The 20,999-nt window shown below is 34.4% G+C and overlaps 1 protein-coding gene across 1 annotated transcript; it reads left to right on the plus strand.

Moving 5' to 3' along the window:
- Window positions 1-541: 541 nt before the first annotated feature.
- On the plus strand, window positions 542-17,907 carry ATSTE24 (Peptidase family M48 family protein). The gene is made up of 14 exons (XM_086457874.1): window positions 542-681; window positions 2,011-2,158; window positions 2,266-2,350; window positions 2,437-2,532; window positions 2,678-2,743; window positions 2,909-3,007; window positions 10,858-10,971; window positions 11,144-11,254; window positions 13,052-13,114; window positions 13,821-13,913; window positions 14,879-14,992; window positions 15,735-15,806; window positions 15,902-15,967; window positions 17,535-17,907. Exons 1-14 carry the CDS (start codon window positions 651-653, stop codon window positions 17,649-17,651), a joined length of 1,275 nt encoding a protein of 424 aa, XP_086314000.1. The 5' UTR covers window positions 542-650; the 3' UTR covers window positions 17,652-17,907.
- Window positions 17,908-20,999: the final 3,092 nt, after the last annotated feature.

Genomic DNA, 20,999 nt, shown 5'->3' on the forward strand with positions numbered 1-20,999 from the left:
CTGACGTGCACGCAACAATATTGTGATTTTCTCGAGGTCTACCCTGCCTTACTTGGCTGGGCTGACTTCGCTTAGTGCTGTGTTGTCCTGCAAGCCAAGCTAGGGAGGCATTTGCTTTGGCTTACACTGCTTGCTAGGCAGCGTTTCATCAGTTGGTCTGTATTAAGTACCCTCTGGGCAACTTGGACACATGTACAGTTAAGATTAATGCGCAATTATTTTCCTTTGGAGTCCACTTAAATGTTTCACTACAACGCACCTGCGTTTTGCAAACCAACAAAAAACTATACATTTCCCCATCTTTGCGTACGTTTTGCCGGATACCAAGTAGGGCCTAAACTTAATAAGTCACCTAATTTCAGAAAGAGTCATGCTAGAGTGACCTAAAGATTGTACCTCATATCGCACATCTTGATGTGAAAGTGTGTATGAACCAAACAGAACCTTTATGTCATTTTAAATAGTCTATTAGAGAAGACTGACGCCAAGGGTATGTCCTCAATTTGAAAACACTAGAGGGTATCTCAAATATTCACTAAATTCTAATTCTGAAATCTATGAGCATTTAAGCCAAACTCATACTCATATCGCACAAATTTAACCTACAACTCTCTTTCTTTGCAGTCTGCTGCACCTTTGTGTCTTCTGCAATGGCGTTTCCGTACATGGAAGCTGTCGTGGGTAAGCGCTCTCTCTCTCTCTTGTGTATCGTCACTTCCTTCTCTGATTAGGTTGTTCTCTATCGTTGATCTGTTAATGGTTCTTGATTCTTCTTTATATCAATTTGAATATTGAAACAAGTTCTTAATTCGTGTTTTCACTAATTTTGGGGCTTTTTCTTGCTTCATCTTCTGTTGATGTTGGTGTTGAGTTATTTTCATGTTCTTGAGTTGGTTTTTGGTGCTTTGTCTGATTTCGTTTTGAACTTCAACCTTTTCTAGTGTCGGTTCTAGGGTTTTCTTGGGGGTACTGTACTTTGTACAAAATTGAGGGAAGACTCCTCCTTTATTGATGTTTGATTCATTGTATAGTTGAACCATTAATTCGTATTGTTAAATTGGAAATTTTGGATTTTGTTTCATTTTCCAACTCTTTCAATTGAAACCCTTAATTCGAGTCTTCTCCAAAAAATTATTTTTGTAGTTTTTTGAATGAGTATTGTTGATTTTGTTTTGAACTTCATTTTTTTTCTAACGTTGGTGCTAGGGTTTTGTTTTTGGGTGCTGTTCTTGCTAACAAATTGAGGGGGAGTACTCTTCCCTTTATTGAGGTTGTAGTCATTGAATAATAGAACCATTAATTAGTATTGTTGAATTGGGAATTTTTGATTCTGTTTCGTTTTTCAATTCCTCAGATTGAAACTAAAATGTAAACCCTTAAAAAAAAATATTTTGTAGTTTTTTGGTTGAGTTCTTTTTTTGTTCTTGAGTTGGGTTTTGGTGGTTTCTTTGATTTCATTGTTTTTTCTACTGTTGGTACTAGGGTTTTATTTTTGGGGTACTTTTCTTGCTAACAATTGAGTGAAGACTGTCCCTTTATTGATGTTGTATTCGTAGAAATCATAGGACCATTAATTTGTATTGTTGAAATAGGAATTTTGGATTCTGTTTCATTTCCCAATTCCTTCATATGAAAACTTCAATTTAAACCCTTCAAAAAAAAAAAAAAAAAAATTATTTTGTAGTTTTTTGGTGGAGTTCAGTTAAGTTCTTTTTGTGTTCTTAAGTTGGGTTTTGGTGGTTTTTTTGATTTTGTTTTGAACTTCAGGGTTTTGTTTTAGGGTACTTTTCTTGCTAACAATTTTTTTTTTTGGGGGGGGAGGAGTCTTCCCTTTATTGATGTTGTATTAATTGCATAATATAGCCATTAATTAGTGTTGTTGAATTGGGAATTTTGGATTCTATTTTGTTTTGTGATTCCTCTAATTGAAACTTCAATTTAAACCATTAATTCAATTCTTCTTAGGTTTTTTGGTTGAGTTCCTTTGTAACTAAAACTTTTTCTTTGCAGGCTTTATGATCTTGATGTATATTTTTGAGACATATCTGGATTTACGACAACATACTGCTCTCAAACTACCAAAGCTTCCTAAGCCTTTAGAAGGGGTGGTGAGCCAAGAAAAATTTGAAAAATCTCGAGCTTATAGCCTTGATAAGAGGTTTGTTTCTACCTCTTTTACTTATTTTCTTTTCTGATGCATTACCTCGTGGTGAGGATTTTGAAATTAGTTTATGGTTTCATTGGTTTGTTGTTTATATCTTTCAGCTACTTCCACTTTGTTCATGAAGCAGTAACTATATTAATGGACACTGCAATTTTGTTCTTCGGTGTATTGCCTTGGTTTTGGAAGGTGAGTTGGCAGAAATCACACTACTCGTTTCCATTTTCTTGGGTGTATTATTTAATTTGAATTTTTTTTTTTTTAATTTGCTGCAGACATCGGGAGATTTTCTGGTGTATGTAGGACTTAATGCGGAGAATGAAATAATTTGCACCCTTGCATTCTTAGCTGGTGTTATGATTTGGTCACAGGTGTGGATATAAAGAAATCTGTTTCTTTTTTAATTTATATTAGTTGAAGGAAGTACTTTCATTGCAATGGAGTCCATCTTTAGATCCCATTTATTATATTCTAGACATCAATATTAACATTGCTTTTCAATTTTTTTTTTTACAGATCACTGACTTGCCATTTTCTCTGTACTCAACTTTCGTGATTGAAGCTAGGCATGGTTTCAACAAAGTGTGTATTCTTTTTTGGGTCTTTTTCATGTTGGTGCTTTCGTTATATTTTGTTGCTGGTATATTATATATTGCATTTGGAAGTGTTCACTACACTTTTCCTTGAACTTGCTTTCCTCGGTTTCTTGCTAAGCAGTCCTAAGATTTCCTTAATTTTATTTTGCAGCAAACAATATGGTTATTCTTTAGGGACATGCTCAAAGGAATTGCTTTGTCTATCTTAATAGGACCACCAATTGTGGCTGCAATCATTGTGATAGTACAGGTATCACCACTTGCTACTATTGAAATCATTATTTTAGAAACTGGATCGGTGAGCAAATTGATATTTTTCCCTATTGGTCATGTCGAGGTTCAATTTGGTCGGTGCTATTTGTATTTATTAAATGACTTTAAATTATAAATTATGAAATTTTAAAAAGGAACTCAAGAAAACAACAATGATTAAAGAAAGTTGTCATACAAGATTCCATTTTGAAGAAAAAAGTAAAGAAATTTGTAAAAATATTTAAAAAGGGATTGAAAGGAAAAAAGGTGTAGGAGAATCAAGAAAATAGGATATTCTTCTTGATTATTCTTGATCACTCTTGAAAACTTGTATGTTAGTTTGAAATTGAGTCTGTACCATATTGTAAAAATTTTTAAAAACGCGTTCGGCCTCTGATTTTTCTTTCAATAAATACACCTAGCAGAGTCGAGTATGATCATTCGTAAATATGATGAACCATCTCTTGTTAGAAGGTGTACTTATCTTATTAGGACCCCAAACATCACTGTAAATAATAGTGAAAGGTTTTGATGGTTTATATGGTTGTGAAGGAAAAGATGTATGGTGGTGTTTTGTAAATTCACATATTTCACAATGAAACATAGGTGGATCTTTATTGCCAAACAACTTAGGAAACAAATGTTTTAAATATTTGAAACTTGGATGACCTAATCTTAAATGCCATAACATAATATTATTATTGGAAACAGAAATAGATTCAAAGCAGGAACTTATTTGTTGAGATTGTCGCCTCGATTTAGATCCATCATCAAGGAAGTAGAGTCCTCCACTTGTTTAGCACTGCCAATCATCCTCCCTGAGGTCAAATCCTGGATCACATAATGAGTTGGGAAAAAATTAGTTTGACAGTTTTAATCACGGGCTAGCTTACTAACAGACAAAAGATTACAGGAAAGTTTGGAAACGTGAAGAACATCACGAAGAGTAAGTGATGGAGATAGTATAATAGAACCTTTTCCTGCAATGGATGAAAGAGAGCCATCTGCAATCGTAATTTTCTGATTATCTGCACAAGGATTATAGGAAGAAAAAAGGTTTGACATCCATATTATATGATCGGTTGCATCTGAATCAATGATCCAGGTCCGATTAGGGTTGACACCAATGAGAGTTGCTTTCAGGTATACCTTTTTGAGCCAAAGAACAAGGAGGATTTTTTTGAGATTCGAGAAACTTGTACAGTTGGTCTATCTGCTCCTTCATGAAAGGAAACGAACTTGAAGAAGACTGTTGCTCTTGATCTGAGACACTAGCATGAAGTGCACGCCCCTGTCCATTAGACTTCTTTCAGTTTTGAGGTTTGCCATGAATTTTCCAACAGGTTTCCCGTGTGTGCCACGAACGTTTACAGTGATCGCACCACGGCCGTTAAGAACGCTTACCATCCTTCTTCACCTCCTAAAAATCCCGAGATACAAGGGCAGAACATTTTACTTCCGAGTTAGTAGTATTAGGAACTGATTTGTTGTTAAGCATCACACTCTACCGTGCTTCTTCTCTCTGAACATCTGAGAAGGCTTCACGAATTGTTGGCAGATGAGTTTTCTCTAAAATTCGGCCTTGCACCTCGTCTAACTCCTTGTTAAGTCCTGCCAAGAACATAAATACACGATCATTCTCCTGTCGTTTCATGAACCGGACACTATCATTCACGCACTCCCAGACATCATCATAACAGAGGTCTAACTCCTACCACAATGTCATCAACTCGTTGTAGTAGGAGGTTACATCTCGGTCACCCTGTTTCGTGTGCCAAAGTTTGGATTTTAAACCAAAAATCTGCGAAGAATTTTCTAGATCGGAATATGTATCCTTGACTGCTTCACAAACATCTTTGGCCATCGGCAGGAACATGAAGGGCTTGCCAATTATGGGTTCCATGGAGTTCACCAACCACGCAATAATCAAAGAATTTTCTGATTTCCAGGTCTTGAGAGTCAAATCTACATCTGCAGGTTTTGTCACTTCTCCTGTCAGATATCCAAGCTTTCCCTTGCCTTCCAAAATCAAACGAACGATTTGCGACCATTCCGTGTAGTTTTTTTCATTTAGACGGTGGATATTCAATTGGAACGAATTCGTGGACCCTTCCGAACCACTGAATGAGATGGAAGAGTTTAGATTCGAACTTGTGGTGCTTTCCTTTAACACCGCTGAGTCTTTGTTGATCGCATCGGTTAAAGCCGTCTTCCACGGATTTTGGCCCGCCATAAGCAATCCCTAAATCAGAACCAAGGGCTTTGATACCATGTAGAAAAATTGAATTTATTGAGAATTCTTGGATGATCATTACAAATGCCCCAATAGGGTATTTATAGATCAACTATCCTATTACAAGAATAATCTAGAAATTCAAGAATAATCTAGAATAATCAACCAACTATCCTATTGTAGAAGATTACAAGAATATTCTAGAAAGTCAAGAGTGATCAAGAATAATCAAGGAGAATATCCTATTTTCCTGATTTTATGAGATCAGATTTCTTGATTCTCTTACAAAAGGTTATATAATCATGGATGACGGTTCAATTTAGAATAAAATATTAATCAATTTCTTGTCTATTATCCTAAAATAGTGGTTTTAAATATTAATGGACGTGACAATTAGTGCAGGATGGTGAGGGGAGAAAAAAATGGAATTTGATTTAGGAAAAATAGGGGACTTAGGAAATTCTGGTTGGGGATTGGGTTAAGGATTTGGGCTATAATAGGAGAAATAAGAAAATGGAATTTGATTTTGGAAAAATGGGGGATTTAGGAAAATCTGATTGGGGATTAGGTTAAGGATTTGGTTCAGGATTGGGTATGGATTAAGGATGTGTGATTGGATTTACAATTTAGGTTAGGGTAGGGTAAACCCAAAAGGTAAGGTGAAAATTTTACTTCAATTATTGTAGGATAGAGAAAAAGGGTTAAAGGTTTGTAGGTTTCAAGAATTAAGAATCAAGAAAGAGGTTTTAAGAACCAAGAATTCAAGATTTCTTGAAAATAAATCAAGAAAACAAAATTTATGGGTTGGATTTTTGAAAGGATTAAACGATTCTTGATGGTTTCTTGATTTCTCACAAATAAAAAAAAGAAGATAGATGATAAGAAGAAGATTAAGGAAAAGAAAAAAAAAATGATGTTTACCTTGGAATCACTCCAATGATTTTCATGGCATCAATCATGTTGAATGCACCAACATTAAAAAAAACAAAAATTTCTTGTTTATTCCATTCATTCTTTGTAAATAAACTCTAATACAATCTATAATAAAGAAAATCAACCAAGAGTCCCAATAAAACTAAAATACTTAATTTTTGTAACTTTCTCTCTTAAATTTTCAACCTTAATAAACTTAAATAAAATACATCCTAAAGTTTTCAAACCGCTCCTAAATATTATATTAAGACCATGAGCCAATAAAACATGAAAATAAATCCAAAAAACATAAAAATAAAATCCTAAAACAAAAATTTATATAAAAATTAAAATCTACTCATTAAGATTTGATGTCCCCATCAATTCTCCTTGACTATGAAGATTTTGCTACTGGCAAAATAAAATTATAGTAATTCTTATCATCGGCTGCGTTTCGCATTATTTTCCATTGATTGAAGAAAATTCGTCCTCGAGTTTTAAAGTGCTTGAAAATGATTATGAAAATTTGTGGTCCATCCCTTTTGGTGAAGATTCGTCCTCATGCCTTGATCTTGTGTTGAATTATTAGCTTCAAATTACGATATTCTATTTTGGCAAAGTCTTCATTGTACCCGTTTGAGATGATTAAGTCGGTTTGAGGTAATAATGGAATAACTGCATCATGAACAAAAATTGTAGGTGTTATCTCCAAAAGATCTTCTTTAGGCTCTTTTGACGTAATTTCTACTTCATGATCTTCTTCAAGATCCAATTACGATGCCTCACACTCCCCAATCTCACTATCGCTTAAATCAGGTTAATCGATTTCTTCATTACTTACCTTGAGTTTAGATGTATGGATTTTCGTCACATTTGCTTCATTATTCCTATTTGAGCACTCTGATTTACAGTGTCAAAATGAGTGTACTTGAGCATAAGTTTTGTTGTCTGAATTCTTCATACCATGTATCACGTAATTGCTTGTGCTTTTCATTTTCCTTTATAATATGGTCACGAACAATCCGAAAATATGTTTGAGAGGAGGTGCGTTCGACGTAATTCTAACAACATATATTTCAACTCCTCTGAGAACATTTTTGTTGAGTACATCTCCCATCAACGCGATCTGCTAATTTGTGTTGCTTGAACCTAGGCTCCGATACCAAATCTGATGTAGGACGGTGAGGGGAGATAAGAAAATGGAATTTGATTTAGGCAAAATAGGGGATTTAGGAAAATCTGGCTAGGGATTTGGTTAAGGATTTGGACGATAATAGGAGAGATAAGAAAATGGAATTTGATTTTGAAAAAATAGGGGATTTAAGGTATTTGGGTATAAGATAGATTTGGTTTAGGAGAGTAATGAAGTAAGGGTTAAAAAAAGTGGAGAAGGATTAAATGTAAAATAAAATGAGATTTCAAGAATCAAGAATCAAGAATCAAGAAAGGGATTTTAAAAACCAAGAACAAGAAAGAGATTTCAAGAATCAAGAATCAAGAATCAAGAAAGGGGTTTCAAGAATCAAGATTCAAGAATCCAAGACTTTAAGAAATCAAAAATCAAGAATTTAAGATTTCTTGAAAAAAAATCAAGAAAAATAAGTTTATGGGTTGGGTTCTTGAAAGGATTAAATGTTTCTTGATCTCTCACAAATAATAATAATAGAAAAGATGAATTGAAGAAGAGATAGATGATAAGAAGAAAATTAAAGAAAGAAAAAAATGATACTTACCTTGGAATCACCTCAATGATTTCAAATGGCAACAACCATGTTGAATGCACCAACATTCAAAGAAAACAAAAACTTCTTGTTTATTCCATTTATTCTCTATAAATAAAGTCTACTACAATCTATAAATAAAGAAAATCAACCAAGAGTCCTAATAAAACTAAAATACCTAATTTTCGCAACTTTCTCTCTAAATTTTCAACCCTAATAAGTTTAAATAAAATACATCCTAAAGTTATCAAACCGCTCCTAAATATTATACTAAGACCATGAGCCAATAAAATATGAAAATAAATCTAAAAAACATAAAAATAAAATCCTAAAACAAAAATCTAAATAAAATTAAAATCTACTCTTTAAGATTTGATGTCCTCATCGACAATACATTAAAATTGTTTACAAACATTATGGGATCTTTTTAATGAAGTGGAGTTTCCTTGACAAAAAATGTAATTCAAATGATGATTGATTGTGCAAGGATGGAAGAAAATTGTTGATCCAAGAATTTCCAAGTATTCTTTTGACTTTTTTTGCTTATTGCATCTATTTGATACTTGAGGATTTTGAGGTATATGGTAACATCACATGGGTTTTGGGCTGAAATAGACTAACTGGGTTATGAAATGTGTGTCATTGGCTTCCTTTTCAATACTAGTTAATGGGAGCTCAACTGGTTATTTCAGAAGTTCTTGAGGCTCAAGACAAGGGGACCCCCTCTCTCCATTTCTGTTTGTGATTGTGGTCGAGGCATTGGGAAGGCTCTTGAGATGGGCATGTAATTTGGGGGCTTTGATTGGTTTCTTTGTTGGGGAAGTTGGACCGAGAGTATTGCATGTCACTTTAGTATTCATGGATGCCTCAATTGATCAGGTGTGATTCTTGAGGGGGGTACTCTGTTTCTTCAAGGTGATTTCTGGACTTCACATCAACCTAGGTAAGAGTAAGTTGTTTGGGGTGGGGCGGAGTCAAAGGTCCTTTGGTGGGCTACAATGTATGGTTGTCAAATGGACCACTTTCTGTTGCCCTATCTCGATCTTCGTCTTGGAGCAGCTTATAGGAGCAAAGCTATTTGGAACTCAGTGCGAGAAAGGATGGTAAGAGGTTGAGCTCTTGGAAAGCAAATTACCTATCCAGGGGGAAATTAAACTTAATTAAAAGTACACTTTCAAGCATCTTGGTTTACTAGTTATCATTTTTTCAATTCCCAGAGAAGTCGAGGAGAGATTGGACGATTATGATACGGGACTTTCTTTTGGAATGATAAGGATGGAAATAGGAAATTGGAAAGAACAATGGGGGTTTAGGCATTCGAGGTTTCTAGATATCAAACTTGGTTCTACTAGGGAAGTGTTTTTTTTTTTGGGTGCGTGTAAGCCGAGTTTGTGGAGGAGGGTCATTAAAGAGAATTATGGGGAGAAAGTCCATAGTTGGGAGAGCGAATAGGTGAAGACTCCATTTAGGTGTAGCATTTGGAAATGTGTTATGAGGTTTTGTTCGGAGTTTCAAAAGTAGCTTAGGTTTAGAGTGGGTAGGGAAGTCAGGATTAGGTTCTGGGAGGATTAGTGGTGTGGTGCTCCCCCTTTGTGCTGTTAGTTCCCTAGGCTTTATAGTTTGTCTTCAAAAAAGAATTTGCCAGTGGAAAGCTTTCTTGATCCACAATGGAATTGAGTTCTCATGGAATTTGTAATTTAGGAGAAATTTCAATGATTGTGAGGTTCAAGAGATAGCAGAGCTAACCAACCAGCTTGATCACACCTTATGGGAACCGTTTGAGATTGATGCGTGGGAGTGGACTTGCTCAAAGGTAAGCGCTTTTCTGTCCAATCCTCTTTTCAGCCTTGCGTCCTTCACCCTAGTTTATTGTTCAGATCCCGGAGTCCCTCATATGGGGATCCAAGGTACCTTTGAAAATCTCCTTCGTCTGGTTTGTGTCTCATGATGGAATCCTCACGTCTGACCATTAATTCAAAAGAGGTTTTATTTTGCCAAATTTCTATTTCCTATTGAAAGTCAATGGCGGGTAGTTAGTAAACCACATTCTGTTGCATTGTTCTTACACATTTGGCTACTTTGGTTTCATCTCTTAACTTTGTTTGATGTTTGTTGGGTAGTCCCTTTTTCGGTCTTATGCCTATTTCAAGGGTGGGATCAATCAATGTTCTTTGATAGGAAGGAAATCCTTTGGAGGCTTCCCCCCTTTGTAGTGTGTTGGGAGATTTGGTTGGAGAGTAGAGAGTTTTCCAAGGGGCTGAATCATCTTTCAGGAGATCATCGTCAGCATTTTTAGGCTGTTATTCTTTTGGTGTAAACTTTACACCCTACTTTAGAGGAGTTTTCTTTGAAGAATTTTTATATAGGTGGAATTTGTTTGTTCTTCTTAGCATGTAGGCCTTTTCTTTTTGGTGGTCATCTCCACTGCCTTCTGTACAATCTAATCTTTTGCTATAAAGTTTTACTTATAAAAAACATCGTTTATAACCATATCTTTGTTCTAAAATTAATGAAAAATACACAAATGGAAAAGAGGTGATTCAACTTGGGAAAAATATGAAGTCGGTTGTTAAGACACTATTTTATATAATTTTCAAATAAGTTGAGTGTTGAACCATGGGTCTGAATAAAACCGGTGGTTCTATATAATTTTGGTTGCCATTGAACCGAACCAATTGTTTTCCAAATCCCTATTGGACCTGGCCATCCTTTGGTCTGTTATGGTTTTTAAAGCACTGATTGAAACAACAGGTGCTTATTGGCAGCATTTGGTTGCTATTGGTCTTTTTATTTTTATTTTTATATTGCTATGTTCATCTGCTCTAAGTTTGGTTGAACTTACTATTGGTGGAAGTTTTTTTGCTTTAACTCTAAATCTGTAGTGTTTACAGCTTTTGTCTTCATCAAGTTTCTATATTTGAATTCTTGTGGGATTCTCATCCTGCAATTGAAATGCACTAATATTGAATTTCATTTCTGCAGAAAGGAGGTCCCTACTTAGCCATATATCTTTGGGCATTTATGTTTGTTCTGTCCATTGTGATGATGACACTATATCCGATTCTAATAGCTCCACTTTTCAACAAGTTCACCACAGTGAGTATTTGTACTTTCTGCTGGAGTCCATTTTGGCTAAAGGCTAATTCCTGTCACTTCACTTTCTCTTACCATATTTTTATGTGAAAGATCCACTAAAGTTGTATATGCTGTTGAATTAATTACTTGGTCAATATTCAATCTTTGTTTTCATCTATGTGGTTGCAAATAGCTCCCCGAAGGAGGACTCCGAGAGAAAATAGAGAAGCTTGCTTCCTCCCTCAAGTTTCCCTTAAAGAAGCTCTTTGTTGTTGATGGATCTACGAGATCAAGCCATAGCAATGTGAGGATTTAACTTTGCACTCAAATATTTGTAATTATTTTCAACGTTTTGCCGAAACTACACAAGCTTTTTTGGGACAAAAATATGTTACATTTGTAGAATTTTGTTTACAATTTACTTCAATTAAAGAACATTCAAATTATAATTCTGATAATGTAAATGTTAAAAAATAACTGAAAATTTAATAAATACTGTAAAAAAATTTCACTTAACTTTAGCATTTTCTTCAATTATGGTCCTAGATATAAAACTAAGGTTGTAGATATTATTTTTAGTTTAATAATGATAATAATTGTGAAGTTGAATTAGAAAAAATTAAAAAAGATTTATTTAAACTTTATAAAATTCACGAAGTTAAGTTTGGTTTAACTAATACTACTACTATTCCTAATCCTAACGTAGCATCATCTTCTTCTGGTCCCAAATCTACTTTTATAGACTTTTATAAAGAACACCTATAGCTCTTACCCAAAATAATCAAACATCCGAATTATTACTTTATTTGGATTCTGATCTTGTAGAAATTTAGGATGGGAGTACTTATAATGTTTTAGATTGGTGGAAGAGCTATTGTATGCAATATCGTGTGCTATCTATGATGACACATGATCTACTAACGATTCCTATATCTATTAGTGGCTTCAGAATCAACGTTTAGTGCGGGTGGAAGAACCCTATCTCAATATAGAAGTCGTCTAGCTTCGGATACATTGGAAGTTTTAATTTGTTTGAAAGATTTGGGGTTAGGCGAGAAAGGGGATCAACAACAAAAGGATATATGATTAGAACAATTAATAGAACATTAATTATAAGAATTGCAAGTTTGATTTGATCATTTCTTATTTATTTGAGTTAAGTTGTGCATATGATAGATAGATGAGTGGGTGCCAACCTAGTTGGGATGTACTCATACTATTGTGATACAGTGCCTCTCTATTTTTGTATTTGTAATTAGTTTAATTTTACAATTTACTTATATCCTTAATGTAATTTTACAATTTCATCAATAAAAGTATTATGGTTTAATTTTAAATTTATTCATTTTGTGATAGATTTATAACTATAAGTTATAAAGTCTGTACTTCATATAATTTATATATTTATAACCATAAGTTTTATAGTTATAAGTTCTCAGGTCCTAGGTTCAAATTCCTTGAACCAATGCTGCTTATTATAACCTATCAAAATAAAATAAGTTTTTAAAAAAAAAAAATTTCAAAAACATGAATTTCAGATCTATCGGAACCCAAAACCGAAGAAAACCTGAAAAATCGGTTCGTTGGATGTTGAACCCGAACCAAACCCGAAAGTTTAGGGTTGGTCCCGTTTAAAGCCAAACACGAACCGAACCGAAATTTCAGTTGGGTTTAGGTAAACCCAACTATAACCCTAGAGATTTGTGATTCATACATCAATGGGATCTCATCAGGGGTTCTTATAAAATGTCATCAGTTTTTATATGAGCTGCTAATGTCTATTGAATGCATTAATTGCATAATAGAAGAAGGCAAGATAGGGTTGATGTGCAAAATATGCGTGGAGAAAGCTTATCATATGGAGTGGAACTTCTTTGATTATGTTTATTTGGAACTTCTTTTAATCATGATTTATCATCATTTTATAAAAAGGAAAGGTTGTTCTTATGAAGAAATTCTGGAGCAGAGCCAGAACCTCCATTATCTCGGTTTCTTCATTAAATATGAGATCGTTCTTTTATTTCTGTGTTTGTATGTTGCATTTCCCGGGTAACTACGATCCTTTGTCGTGTTCTAATTCATCATATCAATATCTCCACAGGCTTATATGTACGGATTTTTCAACAACAAGCGCATAGTCCTTTATGACACGTTGATTCAACAGGTTTGAAAGCACCTTTTGCATGATATTTGTATTTTTTCTTCTTTCTTTTTGGAACTTTATGTTTCCTAGGGTCGGGTTCTTGGGAAGAATACCTCACCATTTCTGGTCAACCAATCAAAGAGCCTTACCGCTGCTGTTAATTGCTTGAATGATATGTTTCTGACACGAAAATAAACAAAGAAAATGCTTCTTTTCTGTAGAACCATTCCATATTTATCTGGTTTCTTTCTTTTAAACAGTGGACCAAAGTTTCAACTAATTGTAATTGGTTGGATCAATTAAGCCCTGAAGTTGGTATGTAACTATTTGGGGGTAATAAACCTCTCTATTTTATGATGATGAACTGCGCATTGTTATCTATTTGACGAATAATAAAGGATCTGGGGAAAACATTGATTTCTTTTCTTTTACTTGGTTATTATTGAAGAAAATATCGGAAACAACTTTGGGGGACAAATCCTCGTTTCTTTCTCCCTGACTATATTCCGTGCATGTTCATAGTCTTTCTATTCAAAGAGAATTATATAGTGATCATGTTTGTTTGGGATAAGGTGATTAGTGCTTAAAAGGCCCCCTGTGCATTGATTCATGCTTTGTTTCGTCATTTTCAGTGGGCTGTTATGTCCTCTCAACCTGTTACAACTCTCTTCATATGGAGTTTAATTTCAATGATATGTGTTAACCACTGGCTAGTGATGTTTTGCAGTGCCAAAATGAGGAAGAAGTTGTTGCTGTTATTGCCCATGAATTGGGGCATTGGAAACTTAATCATACAATGTATTCATTCATTGCTGTTCAGGTATGTTAGATTTCTGGTTTACTGAACTTTCCTCAACTACCTGAATTACATCCATGCCTAATTTCCGATTCAAGAATCAGATGCTTCAAGTATTGAAGTTAGAAACCCCAAGTCTCCAAAAAGTTAAGTTAGAGTTGTCTTTTGATTAATTTCAAATAACCATATGGAAATGAATTATCTTGTAGCTTTAGTTGTGGGTGGGTTGGGGGAATGCTATCATCCATCTTAGGTATGTTAGTGAAAAAATAAGGTATGTTGGTCTTTTTACACAGTAAATGCTTGTTTACATAATAAATGCTAAGGGCATTTTAGTCATTGGATTTAAATTTCTTGTTTGTTGTAAATGCCTTGGCAATCAATGCCAACATAATAAATACATTTATTAAGAGCATAAAAAATGCATTTATTATGTAAAAGATCAACACCATTTTCTTTTTCAGTAAATGACAAAATGAGCATATGTATTATTGAAAAGTCAATGTAGTGGAGAATGCTAACATCCCTATGAGGTCTTGGACGCTAGCATTCCCCATAAATATATATATGTCTGTGTGCGTGCGTGTAAAATGTATTTACAAGCTATTTAAGGCGAGCTTATGTTTTTTCCATCATAAAAATGAAAGACTTTTAAGTATACATATTTTCTGGCAGTTTTATTTATTGTTATCATAGTCTGAAATGTATCAATTATGCTTATATCTTTCCTAGTAATAGAATTTGTAGTAGCTGAAGAAACGATATCAGGTAAACATAGATTTATCCTGTTCTGCACATGTCTCATATATAAACTACACCAGTAGTTATCGTCTTTCATTCAACATGGGACCACCTGTTGTACTTACTATTATTTCCTCCGATACAATAGTTAGTCTACAGAATGAACAGTCATATAGGTTCTCTTGAAGTTTACAAGATTACTTTGGTCTGGTTTGCTGAGCTTTTATGTGGCCTGCATCTGAATGCAGATTCTTACTTTCTTGCAATTTGGAGGATACACTCTAGTTAGGAACTCAAGGGATCTGTTTCTAAGTTTTGGGTTTCAAACACAGCCAATACTCATTGGACTCATCCTTTTTCAGGTATACTCTTCTCTAACCTATATTTTTCTTAAAAAGAAAGGGCGTTAGCATTCTCCAACACTTTTGTATTTTCAATAATACCCTTACATCTTATCTTTTAGTGAAAAAGATAATGGTATAGTAGTCTTTTTATATAATAAATGCTTATTTACATAATAAATACTTGTCTCTCATAATAAATGCTAAGGACATTGAATCTTTATAATTAAATATCTTGTTTGTAATAAATGATTTGGCAATTAATGCAAACAAGCATTTATTATGTAAAAGACCAACATACCCCTATTTTTTTTCATTAAAAGACAATAAATAAGGGTATTATTGGAAAAAAAGTGTTGGAGAATGCTGACGTCCCAATGAGTTCTTGGAAGTAAGCATTCACCGTACATATATATATGAAAATGGTTGTGTGGACCGAAGTAGAGACTGAGCCTCTCATTTGGGCCATGTGGACTGCCACTTAGGCCCAAATGACACCTCAGCCCTACAGATTTAATGGTCTAGATTGGATTCTTAAACAAAATAAAAAAAAAAACTCTTTTTTAAGCTACATCTTGACTTTGGAAATGGACAGTTACTGAACTCCCAAATTTAAAAATTCAATCCAACGGTGAACAATTCTTTTCAAAATTTCTTTTTTGGCTGTTCATAAAGTTTTATACTCCACATCCATGTGGCACACTATAATATTATTATTATTATTTTGACTGATCAAAAAATTTATTATTATTATTTTTTGCAGCACACTGTAATACCTCTCCAACACCTTGTAAGCTTTGGTCTCAATCTAGTCAGCAGAGCTTTCGAATTTCAGGTAGAAATATCTTTCCATTATAATGTGAAGAGAATTGTGGGTTTAATTACCTTTCATACTCTGAAGCCATCTGACATTGTGTTTTATTTATTCAGGCTGATGCTTTTGCTAACAAGCTTGGTTATGGCACTTCACTTCGAGCTGGCCTTGTGAAACTGCAGGTGATTATCCTTTGTTCCCCACATCTATGATACTAATAGCTTTTTCATCTATGTTCATTTGGATGCACTGGATTAGCGGTAATGAGGAAAACTCTAGTCCCCAAGGGTCTTTATGATTTTGAGGAATTTGTTTTCATTGGAATATTAATTCCTTGGAAAAATAGTTACGGGAAACATAATTCCATGGGAAAATGAATTTCATCTTAGGATTGCACCTTGGAAAATATTGAAAAGAGAGTTTTATTTTTGTTTTTGGAGTGGGGGGTAATCGTTGTTGAGTTTAGTCCCACATTGGACACAATTGCCTTGTTTCTCTCCTTATAAACTCTTGGGCCTCTCCACTCATTGCCAATTGGTTTTGAGTTGGACCCCCAAATTTATCATGGAATCAGAGCGGGCCTTTCTCTCCTCCACGTCACCCAGTTTATATCTCCACGTGCTTTGGCCAAGTCCGACCCACACGTGTGGGGGCATGTTGAGTTTAGTCCCACATCAGACACAAATTGCCTTGTTTCTCTCCTTATAAGCTCTTGGGCCTCTCCACTCATTACCAATTGGTTTTGAGTTGGACCCTCAAATTTATCATGGTATCAAAGTGGGCCTTTCCGTCCTCCACATCACCTAGTTCATATCTCCACGTGCTTTGGCCAAGTCCGGCTCATACATGCGGGGGCGTGTTGAGTTTAGTCCCACATCGGACACAAGTTGTCTTGTTTCTCTCCTTATAAGCTCTTGGGCCTCTCCACTTATTGCCAATTGGTTTTGAGTTGGACCCCCAAATCTATCATGGTATCAGAGCGGGCCTTTCTCTCTTCCACGTCACCCAGTTCATATCTTCACGTGCTTTAGTCCGGTCCACACATGCGGAGGCGTGTTGAGTTTAGTCCCACTTCGGACACAAATTGTCTTGTTTCTCTCCTCATAAGCTCTTGGGCCTCTCCACTCATTGCCTATTGGTTTTGAGTTGGACCCCCAAATTTATCAATTGTGAGAGCATATTATTAGGTGGGTGGGAAAATCAACTTCCCACAAAGTGAGAAAACATTATCTAGCCCCAGTGGAAAATTGCTTTGGGCTGGTAAATGAATTTTTTAGTAAATGCGCAATTATATTCTTGGAAATCTTATTTTCCTGGGAATCATTTTCCATTTGCAATCATACAGACCCTAAACTTAAATAAAACAATTTTTAAGATATCAATTGACATATGTTCTAGGATATGGTACATGTCGGTTTGATTCTTTTTCTTTCTTTTGATTACCAAGCTTTGAAGTTGATGGGGCTTACTTTATATATTTTTTTCAATCAAGTTAGCACCAAAGTACAACGACAATATAGACTAAGAAAATACAACATGAGGAACAAATAGAGATTAATGCGACCACAAGATATACTAGATTGACATGCCATATATATATATATATACTCGCATGGCATGAAAAAGAAGATAAAAAATGCAGAAGAAAGAAAAGAGAACTTGTCGACTACGAGCATAAAGGTCTTGCTCGTTCATGTTTATATATTTATGTGTTATTCACTACTAATCTGACGTTTGATGATATTTCAGGAAGAAAATCTGTCCACTATGAACACGGATCCTTTGTATTCGGCATACCATTATTCACATCCTCCACTAGTTGAAAGGCTGGCCGCTCTTGATGAATCCAACAAGAAAGCAGATTGAGTGAAAGACCGATACTAGTATTTCATTAGCAAATGAGAGTAATTCGAGCATCTTGTTGTGGTATTGTTATTTTTTTTTTAAATGACTTTTTATATTCTATATAAATTTAGTTAGACCTCACATATTTAAGTCATAGAGTATCGAAGTTCTCACTTTACCACGCAAAAGTCTCAGCTGAGACTTTTGCAGAGAAGGGAAAAAGAAATTGAATGATAGATGGAACTGAAATTCTCAATTAATGCTTTGCTGTCTACTAGTCTTCTGAGTGGATGCAACAAAACAAAGGCTACAGTTTATTTTATCCTCACCCTTGAAGGCTATCTTAGCTGTAGTTATTAAGTTATTCTTAGGGTATAATGGATTTCTTATAGATGCTGCAGTTTTATGGTTAAATGATGCCCCCCCCCCCCCCCCCCCCCCCTTCTTACTTGAGAATCCCTTCTCTCTAGTGGTGTGGCAGCTTGGCCATGCCTAGCTTTTCTTACCGCAGCCAAATAAAAGTATATATATTTTAAGAATATGGACAACTATTTTTAGGAGAACTTTTATCACCGTCTCAACCTATTCTTAGCACCCAAAATTATATAGAATTTAAGAAGTCGCAATAACTTTTAAAAAGAATTTAGTGGGTAGCTTTGCTTTTGTTTTTTTGGTGCAAAAGATTTAAGGAATTTAGGGGTATTTTTTCTGACGATTTCCTTGTTATATGGGAGAGGGTGTAATATTAAGGTGGGGTAATCTTTGTTTGTTTTCTCTTTCTTGGACCTATTTTTGGTCTTGTTTGGGTGTTTGCTCGCCTTTTTGATAGGTTTGTATTGCTCTCTCAGGCGGTCTTCTCAATCCCCATTTTTTGGAATGGCATTATTTTTACCTATCAAAAAAAGAATAGAAAAAAAATCAATTTGACACCTCAATTTTCTCTCTTAAAACTAAATGTAAGGTTGAGGAGTGAAAAATTGAGCTGCTACGATTGCAGGATTCCTATTCATGGATGGTGGATATTATTACATTAGTTAAGAGGAAGCAAAGCCATGATGTAAATGATTGGAAGCATTCCACAAGGGAAAATAGTAGTTGAGGCTAGTTTAGATGAATTTCATTAGCAAGTAAATATTTATGAAAATGGTCATATACCTGGTTTTGTATTTATTTATTTTATCGAAATGGTTATGTTATTTGCTATTTCCTTATTTCTTCCTCAGGACCTACATTGAACTCAAGGGCATTGAGGAGAAAGGATAATTGTTTTAGTTAAGTACATCCTCTCTCACGTTAAGGGGTTAAAAATGTAAAAAATAAAGTTGGAGGGGGTATTATTAAAATATTTTAAGGTTAAAGAGGTAAAAAAATAAAAATTAATGCAGTGGATTACAAGGGCAAAAGAGGAAATCTAAAAAAATTAAAAGGGTGAAATGTCAAATTACAGATTTTGTACCGTGTCTAAACCTAAGGGGGTGAATAGGTTAATTAAAACTTTCGTTTTAGAATCATCCCACGAAGTTACGAGTGTCTTGAATATATTAAAATGGATATAACATAGAGATGCACAAGATTAATTTCTTTTGAGTTATAGCATACAATATACAATCATAAGGTAGATATTTTATCAAGTACTTGATGTATATGTCATGACCTTTATGTCATTCATGTAAAATCAAGTATAATATATAATCGGAAAGTAGACACAAGATTTATAGTCGTTTGGCAACTTGTCTACATCCACTACTAAGTACCCTTCCCTTGGGTTTCGGATTTCACTATCAAACGGACGTTTTTTAATTCACCTCGAAATCTTCCACAAAATTTTTATCCTAACACAAATTCTAACCTTTAAGATCGAGAGAACAACATTCTCTCGAAATGTATGAATTTTGTTCTTTGAAAATTCACGAAATTCTATTCTTGTTACGAATCCTTAATTCGAACAAGAGTTTGATTTTTGAGGGTTGAACCAAGTAATCACTTTTTGTTAAAAAAAGAAAATAACAAAATACTCACAAGGACAAACCTAATTGGATTGATTTGCCAATGTCTTACTCGAGTTATCCATGTCCTTGAGAAGTTCTTCTTCCATCCGAAATGCTCATTGGTTCAAGTGGTGCTTGGAGGGATAAGTTCGTGTCTCAACAGTCAAAAATATGACCAATGAGTGATTGCTGATGGTGGTGCCGTCAGACACAAGGGTGGCGCCAGAGTAAATGACAAAAATGCCCTCGAATGGTATTTTGGCCACAACTTTCAAACGGTAACCTCCGTTTCGCATGCCATTTAGGGATCTGATAGATCTTATTATATAGAACATATCAAAATTGCCACCAAGGGGTTGGCCATGATAAAAATGGGTGAAATGATCAAAATTTTTTTTTTTCATTTATGATCAAAATAAGCTTTTAGGGAAGTCTAGCGACAAAATGGTTTGAAGTATGCTAGATTTTACCTATATAATGACACTAAAAAAACACTGAGGACATAAAATGATTTTAGGATGGTTAAATTTTTAATGTCCCCTCTATGATTATTTTCGATTCTTGAAAGATCTAATGAGCAAACTGGTATTGGGGAATAGTCTTAGGTGGTATCATTAGCTTTTTGGCTTTGTGCACATATATGAGAGTTTTTTGTAGAGGCGCGTGCGGTTGAATACCTTTACCAGAGTCTTTATATGTCTTCAATGACAAATCGATCCGACACTCAACATATGTCTCGGGATTGACAAAATATGAAACTTACAAAGTGTAAAAGAATTAAAATGGGTTTTACAAAATTATAATTTGATAGGAAGATTAAGGGGGTAAAAGTGAAGAAATAAAATTGGAAGGGTATTATTTAAGAATTTTGAGATTAAAAGGGATAAAACATGAAAAATAATGAAGTAAGTTAAAAGGGGTTAAAGAGAGGATATAATAAAGTTAGAGCGAGTAAAGAGGAAAAAAAAGTGTGGTGTAGGTGGACGAGACATTTGTCCAATTACAAAACTGTAGTTGAGGGGACATTTATCCCGTCCTCAAAAAACTCAAAACTATTGCAATTCAATAGTGTTTTATTATATAGATGTTACATTTTCCCAAATATTTGAAAAAGTGGCTAATCAGTTTAGTACTTTTGGCAAAATTTTCAAAAACTTGTTTTAGTAATAATTTCTACCATCATTTTAGTAATTATTTTATAAAAATTGTTTTGGTAAATGAATAAATAATAATAATTTTCTCTTCTGTAATAGCAATTGAAATAGTATTTGCAATGAGCATAGTATAAGATTTTATTCACAACATGTATAATGCCCTTCTCCGTATTGGAGACTTAGATTAATCGGGGAATGGATTTCTCGAAGCTACTGAGAGGGTCCAT

The sequence above is a fragment of the Akebia trifoliata genome, chromosome 11 (assembly GCF_017979445.1).
Source record: "Akebia trifoliata isolate Shusen 1 chromosome 11, ASM1797944v1, whole genome shotgun sequence".
NCBI classification, from domain to species: domain Eukaryota; kingdom Viridiplantae; phylum Streptophyta; class Magnoliopsida; order Ranunculales; family Lardizabalaceae; genus Akebia; species Akebia trifoliata.